The sequence below is a fragment of the Microcaecilia unicolor genome, chromosome 7 (assembly GCF_901765095.1).
Source record: "Microcaecilia unicolor chromosome 7, aMicUni1.1, whole genome shotgun sequence".
NCBI lineage: Eukaryota > Metazoa > Chordata > Amphibia > Gymnophiona > Siphonopidae > Microcaecilia > Microcaecilia unicolor.
In genome coordinates this window covers 207,759,566-207,781,167 of record NC_044037.1, presented here as the reverse complement: position 1 = coordinate 207,781,167, position 21,602 = coordinate 207,759,566, and the positions used below count along the sequence as shown (strand labels likewise).

Sequence of the window (21,602 nt, the reverse complement as noted above, 5' to 3'; positions counted from 1 at the left end):
CTGACAAAGTACAAGACGTTTTAAAGCTTAGAACTAGTTTCATTTTTGCATTTTCCCTGTAAACGTTTGGTTAAATATAGGAATTTTCAATATATTTTCTATGACCCTAAGCAATGAAAGCTTTCTTTGAAAATGGAATTCTTGATAGAATTTCCCAAGGGGGGGGGGGGTCAGAGGAGGGAATTAAGCAGAGGCATTGCTTGTTGAAATTCTGGCAGTATGAAAAATAATTGTCTTTATGAAGAATGTCTTTGTAACATTTCTTTAAGCCCAATCTGCTCAATATTCAAAAAGGTTTAACTGGGCAGGGCATGAACCAGTGTAGAGAACTAGAGGTTACTGATTCAAATCCCACTGCAGCTCTTTTTATTATTTTTTTCTTTTACTTTTTAAATTGTGAACTCTCCAGGGACAAAACAATACCTACTGTGACTTCCCTTACTCAATTCAAATGGAGAATTGCTGAATTGGAGCAACTTTCTGTAACCTGGACGTGCCAAGTACCAGGAGTAAATATGGCGTCCCTTTCTGCTTCTGCAATCAGAGTAAGATGCCCACATTTTGGCCCCTCCCCAGACCTGCCCTAAACACATCCACACTACATCCCCTTCCTATATGGACATAGTGTAGTTTTAGATGTTCATATCTTGGCTTTATAAAATTGGGATTTAGACATCCATGCAGTACAGGTGTCTAAATGTCAAATTTCAGACATCCAAACTATGAATAGAACTAGAATAACCACCATATTATCTTTGCTTAAGTTGTTTTTTTTTTCCTTTGATGTATATTCCCATCTTTAATGCAGTAATATGCTTGTAAAATTTGAAACTATATATATAAATAATAAAAACAAATAATCACCTTGCTGCCCCCTTGAATGTAGTATTAAAATATTTGTTGTTAAAATCCTTTTAATATCCATTGCAAAAAATACTCCAGGACCACACAGTTTATAAACAGACCAACCACATAAAATACAGTAAATTACAAAAAAAACATTCCTTGTTTTGCACAATAAATTAATTGTGTCCAAAGGAATTCCACAAGAAGGAAACCAGTGACATAACAGGAAGCATGTATTTAATTATATGTTTTTGCAAGGATACATGAATAAAGCTATGTGAATGGCTTTCCTTTTGGGATGGCCCAGCTCTTTATTTCAAGAAACAAACAAAAACACTTGACTCAACAAAGAAAATAAAGAAACAGGAGAGAAGTATATTATCTACCAACATGTTTTCCAGGACAAAATAAAAACATGCAGATCCTAGTAAGATTTTTAAGAAGATATTTCAAAACCTCTGCTGTACATTGTTCCTTTTACAATCAGACTCTTCCTAAATGATACAAAATTGTGTGGGTTTATTTTGGTTTGGGAATTTTACAAAAGAACATTTAGCACCATCGTATGTGTTACCTGCCTCTCTCCATTCATAGAATAACAACAGAAGCATAGCACCTTTTATACTGAAGAAGAAAAAGAATATTACATGCATCCCAACTTCTAGAGATGAGGTAGCTTACGCTAACAAATGGTGGGAGCACTTGTACCTGATAATTCAAGACTGATAGGTGAAGGTTATTGACCTTATATATAACATATGATTGAGTAAAAAGTGATTCTCACAATACGGAACTAAAAAATTAAATGTTAACATTTCCTTCAGATAGAAATATTTGTCTAAATCTCTTTTTTAATATCATCTTTATACTTTGGTATTATTGCATGGGAGAAAATAAATAATCTCTGTCTGGTTTTACAAATGGCAAATACCAGACACATGAATTTACATAGCATGGTAACAACTTTCTATTTATATCTACCAGTGTTTTCTACTTCACAAAAAGTAGTTTCATACTGAAAACAGGGCTGCTGAAGTTATCATATGTGGATCAAATTCTTCTTTTAGAATTTGTGCACTGTTCTTAAATGCTTCAGTCAGACTATCAAATGATTAAGATGGAATGAAAGAGAAACTTACATAGAACTCAATTCTCATTTGTGAATGATACCGGTAAAAATGTATAAACAAAACAAAAAATCTATAAAATGTTCCAATGTGAGAAAACTGACTTGATTCTAAATTTCATCAATGAGCGTTCTTAAAAGTGCTCTACTTTTCTGTTATTCAGTCCATATCCATGCAAGATTTCTTATTTTCACATAGCTACATTTTGAAGTGTTAGATTTATAATCCCTAACAGCATTATGCAATGTCTGCATTATGTTTGAAATAAAGTAAGTAAAAATAGAAAACTACCTTTGAAAAATAATCAACATTTGTTGAACACATAAGCAGAGTGGGGCTCATTTGTCCATTGTTACTGTTCTGCACATTAAAAGTTCCTTTAACTTGCTTTCATCTGACTGTTAAGTAAAATAAATATTCTGAAGGAGGCCAGGCATTACAAAGGGAATGTTATGTACAGTGCTGATAAGATATCAGCCATTATTTCAAGAGTCTCAGGATTAACATCAGTCAGTTAATTTCTTATGTTTCCTTGTTTCTTGATGTTCTTTTACAAAAAGCAAACTGGCCCAATATCAACTCCAAACTCCTGGTCACTACTGCCGATGTCCACAATGGCAATATCTACAATGGGTAATCGTGCCACATTTTGTGTTCTGTATTCAAAGACAGTCTTGCCCACGTTGCCATTTCGTTTCTAGGAAGGAAAAAGTACTTGTCATTCTTGTCTGAGCTTTATGAAGAACATTTCATGCATTTTTATAATATCATCATCACTAAGGGGCCCTTTTAGCATGCTGTAGTAAAAGTGGCCCTGCAGTGTCCTTGATGCGTGGATTTGCCACGTGCCGAGGCCCCTTTTACAGCAGTGGAATTTCTATAATAAAAGGAAATGGCTGTGTGATAAAACTAGAAAATAAATTTCAGCACACACGAAATGGTGTGCGGCTCCCACGGTGAGACGGCAGTAGTGCCGGATTGGTGCGCGGCAAAGCAGTGGTAGCTCTACCACCACTTTGTAAAAGGGCCCCTAAATAATACACACACACTACATAACAAGCTGTCAAGGTCTCGCATTTACAGATTTCAGAATATTTGCATATTTTGGTTACCCTGTAAACCAGACCAAGTTTTAGCCCTTGAGAGCCCAGGGGAATATAACTGTTTTCATGCATTAGTCCTCTCTAGTTTGTTTTTAACTATTTGCCAGCCCTAGCCATTCATACTATTAACAGAATAGAACAAAGTTCTTCACAAATTTTCATTATATTTCTTTAGTTTTAAATTCAAGCCTAAGCACCCCACTGAGTTAGCCATCAAGGAGGAATGTGTGAGAACAATATGCACAAGGGGCAGCATCACTGGGCTGATGGGAGATGTACATTTTCAGTACAAAGGTATTATATTATATTTTGCACATATTTCAGTTCTTTAAGATAATTTACCATAATAAATTCTAAACTGCTTTGTCAGTCCAAAAACTGTATGAGCACTGTTCAAAGTGTTACATAAAATTAATACAGTCAAAATGGTCATTTTTAAGTACCCCATGCATTTTGTTTAGCTATACAATGCTGTAAAAATACAATAACACTTTCCCCCATCCCCGCATATAAGTTAATCAAGTTACCTACTTGTAGCAGATGTTCTCTGTAATCAGCAGGGTACAAGACTTCACAGATGAGTGACCTCATCCAGTATAGCTCATGTGGAGAAACTGGGCCAGATTAGATTACTAGAGAAGCTTTTGAAAAGCAGCAATGCATATGTTTTTCACTATCCTATTCATTGCTGTTGTTTGGGACTTCCCTTAGTCTCTAATAAAGTATAAGGTAGAAGACAATTCCTAGGGAAGGTGAGAGGATATGTGAGGACTTGTATCCTGCTATCCATGGAGAACGCTTGCTACAAATAAGTAACCTGGTTTGCTCTAAGGAAAAGCAGAATAGCAAGTCCTCACAGATGGGTGTCTCTAGCTACAGGCTACCTTCAATATAAAATAGCACTGCAACAAGAGTAAACCAAAATATGTTTGGTGGCAACAAATGGAAGAATGCACAAAGATATTCTGAAGAACCAGCTGGCCAAACTTACTGTCGTATCAGGCATCACTTTCCATAAAATAGAGATCTAAGTCTAGTTTGCAATGTCACCTTGTTTCGAAACAGAACTGAGGCGCCTTCCTGTTTAAAGTAAAGTGTCAGTATCTACCCAGGGCAAACGCATGGATGGAGAAGATAGGCCGAAAACAGAGTTGAGTAAGGTAGAAACCAAGCAGGATCAGGAACTAGGAATTACAGAGTGATGCAGGAAATCAGGAATAAGACAGGAAATAAGCAGGAATGAAACATGACTCAAGTAAGAAAGAACTTGAAGTAAAACAGTGTAAGGAGTTCATGAGATAGCAGTAAACATAGGTCAGACCCACCAAAAACTGCTGAACCAGAGATGGTGAGGCTGGCTAGACTTCCTTATATATTGCAATTGATAAAACCACACCTCTTGCTGGTTCACAGGGCTCTTCTGGAGGTGGGCTGCTCCTTCCGCTCTTTGTGGTTACATATCTGACAAGCAGATGATCAAAGCCCAATGCTGTTCCAAACAGCGCTCTAAAAATAGTGCTGGAACAGCACGGGGTGCTATTGGACACATGATCAGAGATAATGACATGCAAATATAAGCACGCAATTCTCTCTGATCATGAGGTAGAAGTGCGGGAGGATTGTGTCTGAGCATTGTGCCCGACCCCCCCCCCCCCCGACAGAGATTCAAGAGGGGCTGGAGATCCGGTGGAACTCCAGCACCCCCAACCCCTCCCCCCCCACCAGCATTTCTAAGAAGTCTCTGGTGGACAAGTGGGCGACCGATGACTCCACCCCCAGCAACAGGGGGCTGGAGGTCCGGCGAACCTCCGGTCCCCCCGACATAGATTCAGGAAGGGCTGGAGATCCGATGGGATTCTTTTGCCAGTTTCTTGCTTTTAATATACCTAAAAAATGTTTACTATCAGCCTTATTTTCGAAAGTGATGGGCACCCATATTTCGACCCAAATCGGGAGATGGGCGCCTTTCTCTGGTGGGCGCCCAAATCGGTATAATCGAAAGCCGTTTTTGGGCACCTTCAACTGCAATCTGTTGCAGGAACGAACAAAGTCGACGGGGGCGTGTCGGAGGCGTGGTGAAGGCGGGACTGGGGCGTGTTTATCGGCCGAGCAGAGGTGGCCTCAAATGTCATACCCAGCTCCATCACAGCAGTATGCAGGTCCCTGGAGCAGTTGTTAGTGGGTGCAGTGGACTTCACCCAGGTGGACCCAGGCCCACCCCCCCCCCACCTGTTACACTTGTGGTGGTAAATGGGAGCCCTCCAAACCGCCCCCAAAACCCACTGTACCCACATCTAGGTGGCCCCCTTCAGCCATAAGGGCTATAGTAATGGTGTAGAGTTGTGGGCTGTGGGTTTTGGGGGGGGATTTGAGGGGCTCAGCACCCAAAGGAAGGGAACTATGGACTTGGGAGGTATTTTACTTTTTATTTTAAATTGTTACAAGTGCCCCCTAGGGTGCCCGGTTGGTGTTCTGGCATGTGATGGGGACCAGTGCACTATGAATCCTGGCCCCTCCCACGACCCAATGCCTTGGATTTGTTCATTTTTGAGCTGGGCGCCTTCAGTTTCCATTATCGCTGAAAAACGAAACTGCCCTGCTCAAATCCGCACACATCCGATGCATTTGCCCGGCACAAACCGTATTATCGAAAAAAAAAGATGGCCACCCATTTTTTTTTCGAAAATACGGTCTGTCCCGCCCCTTCACGTACCCGTTCTCGGACATAGACGCCCATGGAGATGGGCATTCACGTTCAATTATGCCCCTCTACGTGTTTTTGCCTCCAACGCAGTCTTTGAAATATCAACAGGTCAGATAACTCAATAAAAGAAAACTTGAAATATGACTGAAATACCAAATTACGGTAACTAAGGTGAGAGTTATTAAGTTTAAAGAGGCCTACATGACAGCAAGAAAATTTATCACAAGAGTACAATGGGAGATGCCCATTAGACTCCATGGAAAAAAGAATACAGAGAGAGGTCCCACTTAACAGTGATAAGCGGGAAAGGGCATGCATATGCTGTGCTGCTTCTCAAAATCTTCTAGTGGAAAGCTTCTTCATGCAGATTCCATCAGATGACATTAACGGTCTGTGAGGATTTGCTATCCTGCTTCCATTTGGAGATTTATGCAATCAAAAAATAAACCTCACCATCAATAGTAAAAAAAAAACTCCTTAATGTCAGAGAGAAGGGAAGATCCAAACCTCACAACAGTTCAATAGAAAGTATGGGCTGTATATCCTATTAAGGTAATCAAATACTGTAAATACTGGAAAACAGCCAAAGTCAATCTCAAAGGGTCTTACAAAGAGTACATGTCAGCAATGCCCTTTTTTTGTATATTACTTTGTTTAACCAATGGGAAATACCCTCAGAAGCCAAGGTCTCTGCCAAGGTATGACCATCAGGACACTAGTTATCTATAAAAGATTTATGTGCCTGTGATCTTGTCTCTTTCATAGGGTGTATTCTTCCCATAGGCAACCAATCTTGCAAAACATTGTAATGTTTTGCAAGATTGGTTGCCTATGGGAAGAATACACCCTATGAAAGAGACAAGATCACAGGCACATAAATCTTTTATAGATAACTAGTGTCCTGATGGTCATACCTTGGCAGAGACCTTGGCTTCTGAGGGTATTTCCCATTGGTTAAACAAAGTAATATACAAAAAAAAGGGCATTGCTGACATGTACTCTTTGTAAGACCCTTTGAGATTGACTTTGGCTGTTTTCCAGTATTTGCAGTATTTGATTAAGCTCCAAACCTCCCCATTATTTTTTTTAAGTCCCAAAACTCTGTAGCAAACTCTTCTAACATAATTAATTCATATAATTTATTTAGATGAATTTTCAGTGGGTGGATTTCAAAACTTAAGGGGGTGGAGGAGTGGTCTAGTGGTTAGGGTGGTGGACTCTGGTCCTGGGGAACTGAGCTCAATTCCCACTTCAGGCACAGGCAGCTCCTTGTGACTCTGGGCAAGTCACTTAACCCTCCATTGCCCCAGGTACAAATAAGTACCTATATATGTAAGCTGCATTGAGCCTGCCATGAGTGGGAAAGCACAGGGTATAAATGTAACAAAAAAACACATTAAAATAGGCTTAATGCATTGTGATGCAGGACTTTCTGCACAATAAGCCCATATTTAACACAGCAGTAAGATCAACTTTTTTTTTATTTGCAGGTTGTGCGCTAATGTTTATTGTTAAAATCTTGCAAATTGAAAAAATGGTTGAATGTCATTGACGTCCCCACTGAATCAATAACATGTAATTGAACTATCCCTTTGGAAAATAACTTACTGTGCAGGTGTCTTGTAGAACAGTATATCTAAATCGATTGTTTCCTTCTGCCTTGATTTCAAGGTCATTAGCACCTTTCAAAATGACAGCTTTCTTCAGGTTCTGATTCTTGTCATCCATGTAACCTACAGTGTTCTTACAATGATATGTGATATTCTGGGAAGCTTCCTTTGACAGAAGGCGCAAGAAGGTCATTTGTGTTACAGCTGTGTTGGGTGATTGACTATCTCCATAGACAAACTGAAACATAAAATAAAATGAGCTTTATTGTGATTGAACAGAATATAACTGATTTTACATAAATCCAATAAAATACAAAGTTATGAAGGCAACACTGGGGTCAATCTAAACATGCTAAGATGCAATACATTAGAAATGTGTGACATGCAGATTTTCAAAAAGGATATTGAGGCCTTACTTGCAATAAGTCTGAAAATTGCAGAACACTAAATCACTGTGATGCATCACAAAGTTCATATCTCCCATCAAGTTTCTTCAATTCATATATGTTACAACTGCAGTCAAGTTTAGCATAATATTGCATAGATGGCTTGCCTCAGAGAAGCTTAGCAAGGGCACATGAAACAAGATTCTATATATCGCTCCTTAATTTTCATGTGGAAATCAAAGTGTATTCTATAACAGTGCATGTAACTTAATTGGTTTACTAGCTAATCAGTGCTGTCAACTGGATATCAACAAGCAATTATCAGCACTAATTGGCATTCATATTTACGCGCACAACACGCTAAGGGCTAAATTCTATATATGGAGCCTAAAACATCCACGTGAAACTCAGTTTCACCTATGCATATTTTATAAGATTTATGTGCAGTATACAGAATATGCTTAGTCGATATCATCATGCCTAAATCTGCACATGTCCATTTATACCAACAAAAACCTGGCGTAAATTCTGGCAAGTAGATTTAGGTGGACTGCGCTGTATTCTATAACTATGTGCATAAATTTTGGAATGCCCACAAAATGCCCATAAACACTGTCACGATAAGTAATAATTGGGAAGGGTGTATAATGAGTAATATGCTCCAGGGGTATGAGATACGGATTCTTTTATCTATATATTTTTTTTGTTTTAATCTTTCTTTTTTTGTTGTTTTTATTTATAGTATTTTTTAAAAGACAAAGAGTACGCAGACGCCATCCATGTCCAGCATTTCTCCTCTCTTCCCTCCCCTCAATCCATAACCAGCATTTCTCCTCTCTAACCTCCCCTCCATCCATGTGCATCTCCTTCCTGACTTCCCTCCCCTCCATCCATCCATGTCCAGCAACTCTCCATTCTCCCCTGCCCTCTCCTCCATCCACCCATATCCAGCAAATTTCCTGTCGCCCCTGCCCCCTCCATTCATCCGTCCATGTTCAGCCATTCTCCTCTCTCCCCTGCCCTCCCCTCCATCCATCCATGTCCAGCAACTCTCCATTCTCCCCTGCCCTCTCCTCCATCCACCCATATCCAGCAAATTTCCTCTCGCCCCTGCCCCCTTTATTCATCCATCCATGTTCAGCAATTCTCCTCTCTCCCCTGCCCTCCCCTCCCCTCCATCCATGTCCAGCATCTCTCCATTCTCCCCTGCCCTCTCCTCCATCCACCCATATCCAGCAAATTTCCTGTCGCCCCTGCCCCCTCCATTCATCCGTCCATGTTCAGCCATTCTCCTCTCTCCCCTGCCCTCCCCTCCATCCATCCATGTCCAGCAACTCTCCATTCTCCCCTGCCCTCTCCTCCATCCACCCATATCCAGCAAATTTCCTCTCGCCCCGCCCCCTTTATTCATCCATCCATGTTCAGCAATTCTTCTCTCTCCCCTGCCCTCCCCTCCCCTCCATCCATGTCCAGCATCTCTCCATTCTCCCCTGCCCTCTCCTCCATCCACCCATATCCAGCAAATTTCCTCTCTCCCCTGCCCCCATTTATCCATTCATGTCCAGCAATTCTCCTCTATCCCCTGCCCTCCTCGCCATCCATCCATGTCCAGCAACTCTCCATTCTCCCCTGCCCTCTCCTCCATCCATCTATGTCCAGCAACTCTCCATTCTCCCCTGCCCTCTCCTCCATCCATCCATGTACAGCAACTCTCCATTCTCCCCTGCCCTCTCCTCCATCCATCCATCCCCAGCAAATTTGCTCTCTCCCCTGCCCCCTCCATCCATCCATGTCCAGCAATTCTCCTCTCTCCCCTGCCCTTCCCTCCTGTCCTGTCCAGTGATCTCTTCTCTCCCCTGCCCTCCCCTCCTCTCCTGTCCAGCGAGCTCTTCTCCCCCTGCCCTCCTCTCCATGTCCAGCGATTCTCCCTGCCTGCCCTCAGCTCCCTGACAGCCCTCCTCTCCGTTCCTTCCCCCCACCCCGCATGTTTAACACTTTTACTTTCAGGCGCAGCGACGGAAGTGAAGAGGACAGCACAGCTTCTCCCTTCCCTCACACAGTGTCCCGCCCTTGTGGAAATAGGAAATGCATCATCACAGAAGGCGGGACACTGTGTGAGGGAAGGGAGAAGCTGGAGGTGAGCCCACTGTGTTGTCCTCTTCACTGCCATCGCTGTGTCTGAAAGTAAAAGGGTTAAACATGCGCAAGGGGGGAGGAACGGAGAGGAGGGCTGTCGATCGGGGAGCTGAGGGCGGGAAGGAGCGGAGGGACCATCCGAGAGCTGCCTGGCTGCAGCGCTGCTGCACCAGGCAGCCCTGCATTGGGGGGGAGGGGGGAAGCAGCCAGGGGAAGGTCACGGTTGGGCTGGGAAGGCTTAGCCTTCCCAAGCCTCTTATATGGGGCACCTATGACTGTCCTCCCATCCCATCCAATCCATGTCCATCAATTCTCCTCTGCCCTGCCCTCCCCTTCCTCCCTCCCTCCCCTCAATGTCCCGCGATTCTCTCCTCCTGACATCATCTTGCCTCCAGTGTTCCCTTCCCCCTCATTGTTCCGCCCTCTGACATCATTAAGTTTTGACGCGAGGGCGGGGCAATGAGTGGGAATTGATGTTACAAACCCAGGCATCCAGACGTAGAATGTTGGAGGTGCAAATTATTATATAGGATGCGTGTAATTTAATTGGCTTAACATACTAATCAGCATTGTTAACAGCACATAATAAGCAATTATGAGCACTAATTTGCTAAATGTAGAATTTACACACACAAATCCCTAAGCATATTCTGTAAAGCACTGTGCCTAAATTCTAAAATGCGCAGGCAAAAGTGGGTGTGGTTATAGGTGGGGAAATGGGTGTTTCATGGGCATTCCAAAATTTAGGTGCATTGTTACTGAATATGGCCTAGTGTGCATAAATCTATGTGCGGGGATTTATGCCACATTTTCATTGGTGTAAATGGATGTGCATAGTTTTAGCCGCTGTGAATTATGCCTAAGCATATTCTATATACCACACCTAAATTTAGATACCACTTATAGAATACGCCTAGGTGGAATTGTTTACCTCGCAGATTTTTTAGGCGTCATATATAGAATCTGGTCCTCTGTGCCTAATTTAGGCATCGGGATTTAAATGGCCACAACTAAATTTGGTTGTGTGGAGAGGCGCTCAGCGTATTCTATATACCGCATAGAAATCTAAGCCTATTCTACAAAATATAGGCGTACTTTAGAAAATACACCTAGATGTATTTTTTTCCGCACGGAATTTTCAGGTGCCATATATAGAATTCAATTCAAGACTCTCATATTGACTCATCAATATATATTTGGGAGGGTTCCAGTCTACTTTTTAAATACCCTGCAATCATTAATCATATAAACCAAAACGATCACTAAGATCTGACATGTCCCATCAGCTCTGTTTACCTTCCGTTAAATCATATATAATCACGTAGAGACAAAACTGTGGGGCATCTCTATCTCGGCCCCATCCTTATGGAATGTTTTACTCGGATACCTGAGATCACATGCAGACATCCAACAATTCAAGTGGCTGCTAACGCATCTGTTTGTGAAAGCCTTTTTGGCTACATGAAGACTTATCTGAATGCCTCTTGTTTCTTTTTCTGTTTTTTTTTTTTTTGTCAGGATCATTTTATTGATCATGTTTGAACATTGTGTGCTTAGCAATTGTTACACATTTAAGAGTATGTATGTGACTATTGTTACCCACCTTGGATAAAGGCAGGATATAAATATAGTAAATAAAATAAATAAATAGCCCATAGTATATAAGGGACTCAGTCTGTGAAGGCTGAAGCAAATCAATGTATATGATGCATTTTTGCCAAGTTAATTTAGTTTATTAAAACATCAGAAATCTCTTAGATTTCAATGCCAAACATACCCTCTATCATGCATTTGTCGGCTCTCAACTTGATTTTTGCAATAGTGCCTATGCAGGCATTTCCCAATCTAACCTGAAGAGATTACAGTCACCATAAAATACTGTTGTGAGTCTCCTCTTTAGAACTAAGCATTGTGATCATGTCACTCCCTTATTTCTTCAATTACATTGGCTATCACAGGACTAAGGGATCCATTTTAAGACAGTAACTTTGACATTTAGGGCTTTGTGTGTGGCTATTTCTGTCTATTTATCTGTTCTCACCATACTCTATGTTTCCTTCCATTACCAAAGTTCTTTGAATTACCACAGGTTGGTACTCCCTGGTCCTTTCTGTGCCCACTGGGAATCAACATGACAAAGCACATTTTTGTTTGTGGCACCCAATCTGTGGTATACTCTACCTCTGTCCATTTACTCTGAGTTTTCTTAAAAGAAGTTCAGGAGTATGCTTAAAACTCACTTGTTCAACATTGCATTTGATGGTACATCGGGCAACTAGGTGGACTAAAGCTACCATCTCTTTCCTGTGGAAGTACAATTTTATTTATTTATTTATTTATTTATTTATTTGCACATTTATACCCCACACATTTTTCCCACAGTTTTGCAGGCTCAAAGTGGCTTACAATGTACTGATAGGCTATCACCAGATCAGAGGTGATACGGTTACAATTAAATGAGATAGAATAGAAGAAACAGGGAAAGAAGAAAATAGGGAAAGGATAATAAATCCTTGGAGATGGGAGAGGTTCCGTGAGATTGGAGAATGGCAGAGGTGGTCCCTCTTCACAAAAGTGGTGATAGGGAAGAAGCTGGAAACTACAGGCCAGTAAGCCTCACTTTGGTTATTGGAAAAGTAATGGAAGTGATGCTGAAGGAAAGGATAGTGAATTTCCTGGAAGCCAATAAGTTGCAAGATCCGAGACAACATGGTTTTACCAAAGGGAAATTGTGCCAAACAAATCTCATTGAATTCTTTGACTGGGTGACCGGAGAATTGAATCAGGGGCGTGCTATAGACGTAATTTACTTAGATTTCAGCAAAGCTTTTGACACGGTTCCCCACAGGAGGCTCTTAAATAAATTGGACAGGCTGAAGATAGGACCTGACGTGGTGAACTGGATTAGGAACTGGTTGACAGACAGACGCCAGAGGGTGGTGGTTAATGGAATTCGCTCGGATGAGGGAAAGATGAGTAGTGGAGTGCCTCAGGGATCGGTGCTGGGGCCGATTCTGTTCAATATATTTGTGAGTGACATTGCCAAAGGGTTAGAAGATAAAGTTTGTCTTTTTGCGGACAATACTAAGATTTGTAACAGAGTGGACACCCGGGAGAGAGTGGAAAACATGAAAAAGGATCTGCGGAAGCTAGAAGAATGGTCTAAGGTTTGGCAATTAAAATTTAATGCGAAGAAATGCAAAGTGATGCACTTAGGGAGTAGAAATCCACGGGAGACGTATGTGTTAGGCGGTGAGAGTCTGATATGTACGGATGGGGAGAGGGATCTTGGGGTGATAGTATCTGAGGATCTGAAGGTGACGAAACAGTGTGACAAGGCGATGGCCATAGCTAGAAGGTTGCTAATCTGTATAGAGAGAGGTGTGACCAGCAGAAGAAAGGAAGTGTTGATGCCCCTGTATAAATCGTTGGTGAGGCCCCACCTGGAGTATTGTGTTCAGTTTTGGAGGCCGTATCTTGCTAAGGATGTAAAAAGAATTGAAGCAGTGCAAGAAAAGCTACGAGAATGGTATGGAATTTGCGTTACAAGATGTATGAGGAGAGACTTGCTGACCTGAACATGTATACCCTGGAGGAAAGGAGAAACAGGGGTGAAATGATACAGACGTTCAAATATTTGAAAGGTATTAATCTGCAAATGAACCTTTTCCGGAGATGGGAAGGCGGTAGAACTAGAGGACATGAAATGAGATTGAAGGGGAGCAGACTCATGAAAAATGTCAGGAAGTATTTTTTCACTGAGAGAGTGGTGGATGCTTGGAAAGCCCTCCCACGGGAGGTGGTGGAGATGAAAACAGTAACGGAATTCAAAAATGCATGGGATAAACATAAAGGAATCCTGATCAGAAGGAATGGATCCTCAGTGGAGACTGGGTGGCAGAGCCGGAGGTGGGGGGCGGGGCTAGTGCTGGGCAGACTTCTACGGTGTGTCCCGTGAAAATGGCAGATACTAATCAAGGTCAGGTATACACAAAAAGTAGCACATATGAGTTATCTTGTTGGGCAGACTGAGTGAACCGTGCAGGTCTTTCTCTGCCGTCATCTACTATGCTACCACGTTACTCAGTAGCAGTTTCTTATCTCTATGTCCGCTTCCAATGATGGCCAGCATTTCGCAAAGCTGCATCAGGGATTCACAGACCTTTTTTACAACAATTCAGCTCGTTTGCACTGCTACCATTGGCTATCATTAGAAGCAGACATAGAGATAAGAAATAGCTACCAAGAGAGCTTTGGATTTTGAGAGCTAAGTTCTTGGAGGGATCATCCTACACCTATCACGTGTTCCTTCCATTGGTTGCCTGTAGTGCGGAGGATGCAGTTTAAGGTGTTGGTATTGGCTTTTAAGATCTTTCACCAACTGGGGCACACTATTTCTCAGCTAACGTGAAGAAATATAGGCCAGAGCATGTTACACACTCTCAGGATGTGAGTTAATTTTTTATTTTTCTTACATTTGTACCCCGCGCTTTCCCACTCATACCAGGTTCAATGCGGCTTACATATTATATACAGGTACTTATTTGTACCTGGGGCAATGGAGGGTTAAGTGACTTGCCCAGAGTCACAATTTGTCCTTCCTGTTGCCAAAGTATTGCAATCTTCTAAACGGAGAGGCCTTTCCTTGTGTCTTCCCCTTTTTTGTGGACTAAGTTACCTGTGGCTCAGTGATTCCTAGATGATCTCCTGTGGTTTAGATGAGTATTTATGAGACAGAACAGGTTGACTGTTTTTTAAAGGCCATGTGAACTGTACTATTCTTCCACATGTGATCTTCTGATGCTGGTGCTATGCCTATCATTGCATTATATAATATTGATTTTACATATATTTTTATGTGTACTGCCCTGGGCTTTTCTTTTTCATTATGGTAGGAAAATATTGAATAAATGAAATGAAATATACACACACCATCTTCTTGGTATATGCACTTCTATGCACATACACCACGGATCAATTTTATATATGGTCTTTACTGCATATAAAACAGGCTTTATATGTAGGAAAAATGTTTATAAAACTACACCCCAAATAGGCAAGATTTGGAGAATATTTATAGGTGCCCACTGTCACTTGTTATATTTTCTTTCTACTGCATTTATAAAGACAGCAAAACTGGAGAATCCTGTAAAAGTGAAATATGCTTCCTCACCTGTGAACCTCTGTTCATATCAAGACCATACCATATGGGCTTAAGTTCATGTGAACCTCTTGTACTCCACCATGTTTTTCGAGGTATACTGGATGGATTTGCTGAAATACAAGTTTCTCCAGTTTCCATATTGCAGTACACTTTGATAGCATCTTCAGCACATCCTTGATTGGGATCAATCCAATATTCACCTATTCATGAATAATGAAATACGCTTTATTATTCATGATCCTTAGAAGTAAACAACAGCGTTTTAGAAAGCATATGCAAATTGGATATGAGATGTCTAGGTCAGGACTTCTCAAGTTATGTTAGTATTTCAGAATACGATGTACTGAAATATGGGGGCTCTTGATGGAGTGCATGTAGTACATACCCTATGGGATGCATGCAGAGCAGATGCTGGGTGCACTCCCTACATTACCACACAGGCTTGCAGTCGCCCTGTGTTTTAATTTGCAGTCAGCACAGCGTAAGTGCAAACAGTTAATAATTCTTCCAACAAATGACCCCCTGGACGTTACAGATAGCAGGTCTTCCTCCTGACATTGACACGTCAGCAATGGGGAATCATCTACTATAATAAAACTCACCCTCAACATTCTGAAGACAACGTTCTGAAGTCACTCAGTCACTCACTGAAGGGTTCATGGATTCATGGTGGTGAAGCCAGAACACTGACCATGTCTCTCTGCCCCGCCCTCGCATGACGGACCAATCAGAAAAAACACCCTCAACATTCTGAAACACAAAGGACCATCACAACACCGTTCCCAGGCAACACTAGACAACATAAGACGGACCAATCAGAGGAAACTACGTGACAATAAGGGAGGAGCATTCCCCAGCAGAATGGCTCATAATCTGTGCAGCACGGAGAGCACAGAACCACCGCTGGAACGAGAGAAGAATATTCCTGCTGTGGGTATGTGCAAAAATAGACCGGGGGAGGGGGGGAGAAATTTTTAAATGCCTAATGCCAGTACTGAAGAGTGCCAGAGGGCCTATAGCACAGACTATATTTGGGATCGCTTGACATGGAGTCAGAGGAGCCGGAAAACAACATGCCCGTCACCATCTGGGACATGGGCGAACAGGACAAGCTGCGGCCCAGCTGGAAGGATTACCCACGACCCAGCCAGCAGCAAACAGCGACCAAGGAAGGGGGAGGAGTACTCCTTCCCTGCCTAGGAATCGCTGGAGACTGGCTGCCAAACTAACGAAACAACCGCACACCGATGCACCACCTCCATCATCAACAACCTGCACCGCACCCTCACACACACACACAAAAAATAACTCTGTGACACATACACACACACACAAAAAAAACCACATGCTAGCGCCCGTTTCATTGGTTTCGGAAACGGGCCTTTTTTACTAGTTGTCCATATTTTTAGCCCACCCAAATCCCATTAAAAGCATGCCCAAGTAACACTCCCTTGCCAGGTGCACATTCTGCAGTTTAAGACATTCGTATCCTGGCTTTGTAGAATCAGGATCTGGACCTCCATACAATATGGATGACTAAGTTCCAGATTATTAACATCTAAAACACGAATAGTGCTTCTAAGTTAAGCATCATAGCAACTTGTGTGCACTTCAGTTTGATATTCTAGAAATAAAGGCTCCTCACTCCAGTGCCTTTTTGCTAAAGCTTAGCACATGCTTATGCTGCATGTCCTATTTTATACCTATGAGTCACGTGGCACTTAGAGCAAGCTAATGTCTGTTAGCACATGCTAAGCTTTAGTAAAAGGGCCCTTCTGAGAGGTATGCTCATAAATTGGCCTTTTTGAAAATTTACAAGGGTTAGGGGCCTAAATTTATTCTCAAAAACATTACAAAACTCTAAAATTTAGGAACAAAAAGTGGCACACAAATGAAATAAATGGCAATAAATAAAAAAGTTAGGAACTTAACACTGATTTTTAGATCTAGGTTCATAAATTAGACTCAAATATAGGCAAATGAGTTTAGGCAGTCCTAAAGTGTGTAAACTGCTAAATTAAGATGAATTTTCAGCAGAAAAATTAGGAGCTCACCTTTTTTTGAATATCAGACCTATTATGAATAGATTGGTTATGTTCAAGACAATATTAGGAGACTATTAAAACTGTAAGATTTCTGAGTTTTAATTTATACATCCTTCTTGATCTATCTTTCTTCTTCCTTATCCTCAAGGCTCCAGGAACACAGAGACATGTACCAAGATCATTCTGTGTGAAATTACCAGATACATTCCTCATCGCTTACTGTATGACTGCTCATATCAATTTTAACTATTTTTCAGTAGTCATAAGGAAAGGGTTAGAGTGTGACTCTCTATGATCCAAGCTCAATAACTGGATTGAAAATAAATAAATAAATAAATATCAGGGCAAATGTTGAACTTAATCATCTGGGACATTTCAACACAGAGGTATAATCAGATAATGCAACTGCTTTTTGGTTTGGAATAGATTGGAATCAAATCCAAGCTAGTTGTTGTTTCTCTGTCTCTCTGCTTAATGACACATTTCATACATACCACTTGACTTTGAGCTGTGGCAGAGTTTTAGATCCTCACAAGTACGAGCTGGATGTTTCTTGGAACCATCAGGACTGCGCATAGTTTCAATCTGACTACTCAAGGACTTCAGAGTAGCGTGAACACCTGGATCAGTTTTGTTTCCATCAGCGGCTGCTTCATCCTCTGTGAATTCCGGAGGTGGCTCATGTATGCTGTCATCATAGTTACCTATGATGTCTTCAATAGCAGCTGTAAGAAGACCAGGAGGGCCAGGAGGACCAGGGGGACCAGCTTCACCTGGAGGACCCTATCAGTTTGTAAAAATGATAGAAAAATATAAATTATACAGAGAGTAGATTAAATGTAATCATGTACAGCAGGTTATAATTTCACCAAAGGATCTGGTGACTGATGATGTGTGCAACCCTCATTTCACTTTGTTTTGCTTTTAAATTTTGTTATTTAAATGCCATTTCATCATTCACCTTAATTCAGTTCCTATGTGCATAAGTCAATTTTATCCATGTAACAACTTATGTACATGAACTTGCATTTATGCATGTAAAACATTTATACATATAAACAAACAAAACAAAGCACATCCCCACTTGACATGATATAAATTCAGAAAACACTATCCAGCTTATAATCGAACGAGAAAAACGCCCAAGTTCCGACCTAAATCGGGAGATGGACGTTTATCTCACAAAAACGAATAAAGCGGTATAATCGAAAGCCGATTTTGGGCGTTTTCAACTGCACTCCATCGCGGATGCAGACAAAGTTTATGGGGGCGTGTCAGAGGTGTGGCGAAGGCGGAACTGGGGCGTGGTTATCTGCCGAACAAAGATGGGCGCATTTCACCGATAATGGGAAAAAAGTATGCGTTTTTACCTAGAATTTAGGACACTTTTCCTGGACCCTGTTTTTTCACGAATAAGGCCCCAAAAAGTGCCCTAAATGACCAGATGACCACTGGAGGGAATCGGGGATGACCTCCCCTGACTCCCCCAGTGGTCACTAACCCCCTCCCACCACAAACAAATGATGTTTCACACATTTTCATTTTCACCCTCAAATGTCATACCCAGCTCCCTGGCAGCAGTATGCAGGTCACTGGAGGAGTTGTTAGGGGGTGCAGTGGACTTCAGGCAGGTGGACCCAGGCCCATCCCCCCCCTACCTGTTACAATTGTGCTGCTTAATGCTTATTAGTCGTCCAACCCCCCCAAACCCACTGTACCCACATGTAGGTGCCCCCCTTCACCCCTTAGGGCTATAGTAATGGTGTAGACTTGTGGGCAGTGGGTGTTGAGGGGGATTTGGGGGGCTCAACACACAAGGGAAGGGTGCTATGCACCTGGGAGCTCTTTTACCTTTTTTTTTGTTTTTGTAAAAGTGCCCCCTAGGGTGCCCGGTTGGTGTCCTGGCATGTGAGGGGGACCAGTGCACTATGAATCCTGGCCCCTCCCACGAACAAATGCCTTGGATGTATTCGTTTTTGAGCTGGGCGCTTTCATTTTCCATTATCGCTGAAAAACAAAAACGCCCAGCTCACACATCGTTGAATAAAACATGGGCGTCTATTTTTTCCCAAAATACGGTTCGGTCCGCCCCTTCACGGACCCGTTCTTGGAGATTAACGCCCATGGAGATAGGCGTTTTCGTTCAATTATGCCCCTCTATGTCTTCCCTCCCCCCCCCCCCCCCCATATTCATCCAGCGTCAGGCCACACTTTTGCCATCCGCTGCTGGTGCTAAACCTGAACATTCAATGCCAGGCCATTTCCAGCGACCAACATTGAATATCCAGTTTCATTTTTTACTGCAACAACTTAACCCATTAAGCTGATATTCAGCGTTAACTGGTTAAGTGCTTAGTGGTCAGATAGGCCTGCTATTTATGTGGCCTATTTTTAACCGCTAAACATAGCCAGTTTGGTACTGAATATCCACACCTAACTGGCTATGTTGTATGATATCTCTTGCTGAATATCTGCAGTTAGGCACTAAAATACTATTCAACCAGCCAGGAGCCATTCCTGGTCGGTTAAATAGTTTTGAATATCGGACCCCCTGTGGTCAGCATTCAGCTTGTAGAGATCAGTGGGTTTTTTTAAAGCTGACATCCACAGACAGAATTAGCCCAGATATTCAATGCCAAGCTATGTCTGGACAATGGCATTGAACATCCAGGCCTGTCTCCTCATGTGCTGGCCACCAAAGCTTATGCAGGTTCTGGCTGATAGGAGTAAGGGTGGATTGTGATTTCAGAGGAGGGAGGCTGCACAAAGAATCTCTTAGGCCACTGCGCAGGAGTTAACCAAACACCGGCCAATATTCAGACCAGTGATGGTTAGCACCACATTAAAGTCTGGATAGCCTGATTATCACTGCTAACCATTTAAGTACTGGCTCCACATACAGACCACCCTGGCACTAACCAGACAGTGCAGGAGTGGTTAGTACTGATATTATTATTACTATTAACATTTGTATAGCGCTACCAGACGCACGCAGCACTGAACACCTGACATAAAGAGACAGTCCCTGCTCAATAGAGCTTACAATCAGTCACATTTTCCAGTTAACTGCTGCTGAATGTGAGTGGATAAGCTGGAAAATCGATTTAGCTGGGCAAGAGGCCACTTTGAATGTCAGATGGTATGCTTACTCTATCAAGTGAAAACACTGCTTTCTCATTATTTGCTCTGATTCTTAAATGAATTTTCTTATAAAGAATTTTGTTTTGCATTGATCTGAATTCCCATATGATGCAATTCACTGCAATAGAAAAAACATCCATGGATAAACAAATTTTTATAATTAACATTTAAAATGGCCACAGTACCTCCGAGAAAAGGTATATTTAAGAGGGAGTCGGTGGATTAAAAGCTAGATTTATGAAAAGGTGTTACTACATAACCACCTGTTAACCCTCATTAATGTGCATTATTTAGCATGGGCTCCATTTTTTTGCAGTGAGACTCAGGGGCGAAGCTATCAATGTGTGTTACTGTTAAAAGTGTTATTTATCTGTAATTCATGCTATTTTACCTCAGGTCCCATTTTATGCACTGAGACCTTCAGGCTTATTTTCGAAAGGGATCGCCGGCGATCTTCCGACATAAATCGGGAGATGGCCAGCGATCTCCTGATCCCGGCCAAATCGGTATTATCGAAAGCTGATTTTGGCCGGCTTCAACTGCTGTTTTGTTGCGGCGCCGGCCAACCTTGTTACCTAGTTTCTCTGCTTTTGCCCTTAACAGTAAAATAACATGTCAGTGAGGGAGTCTATAGAGCACTGCCACTTCCCCGTTAAGGATATTCCCTCACAATGTCAGAGCCACCTTAAAACCCATAGTTCCACCCAAGAAGGAAGTGACTCAAAAAGGGTGGAGCCAGGAGGGCATAGTGCAGGAAGTATAAAAGCCTGAGGTACAGCTAGGTTAAGGAGGCCCAGAGGGAAGCAGTGACACCCAACTACATATGGTCCACCACCTATGTGTGAATTCCTATTGCTACAGTCAGGTAGGCCAAGTTCAGCTTGGAATCTTGCAACTTTGGACTTTTGTGAACTTACTTCAGGTCCTGCTTCACCCACACTTCCTCGTACACCAGGTGGTCCAAGAGGTCCATTTGGACCAGGATTACCTTCTTTACCTGGAGGCCCAACTGGACCTGGAGGACCCTGTAAGAAATAGGACAGTAAATAGTTACTACTCCAAAATTCCATTGACAGATTTTCTGTTAAAAAAGCAGGTAAAAAGAGGTGATAGTGCCCTTGTACAACTCTCTGGTGAGGCCCCAATTAGAAAACTGTGTGCAATTCTGGAGCCCGCACTTACGGAAAGATATAAACAGGATGGAGTCGGGGCAGCTACAAAATTGGTCAGCGGTCTCGGTCATAAAACATATACCTCAGTGGCGTTAATGTACAGGAGGTGAGCCTTTTTCAAATGAAGAAAATCTCTGGAATGAGAGGGCATAAGATGAAGTTAAGAGG

The 21,602-nt window shown here is 42.1% G+C and overlaps 1 protein-coding gene across 1 annotated transcript in view; it reads right to left on the bottom strand.

Annotated features, from left to right (window-relative positions):
- Positions 1–1,222: 1,222 nt before the first annotated feature.
- Positions 1,223–21,602, bottom strand: part of COL5A2 (collagen type V alpha 2 chain) — a 335,742-nt gene continuing 315,362 nt past the window's right edge. Inside the window, 5 exon segments of the mRNA XM_030208786.1 lie at positions 1,223–2,670; positions 7,389–7,628; positions 15,086–15,276; positions 17,616–17,904; positions 21,180–21,287. Of these exon segments, the coding sequence (XP_030064646.1) occupies positions 2,524–2,670; positions 7,389–7,628; positions 15,086–15,276; positions 17,616–17,904; positions 21,180–21,287 (975 nt within the window). The 3' untranslated portion in view covers positions 1,223–2,523.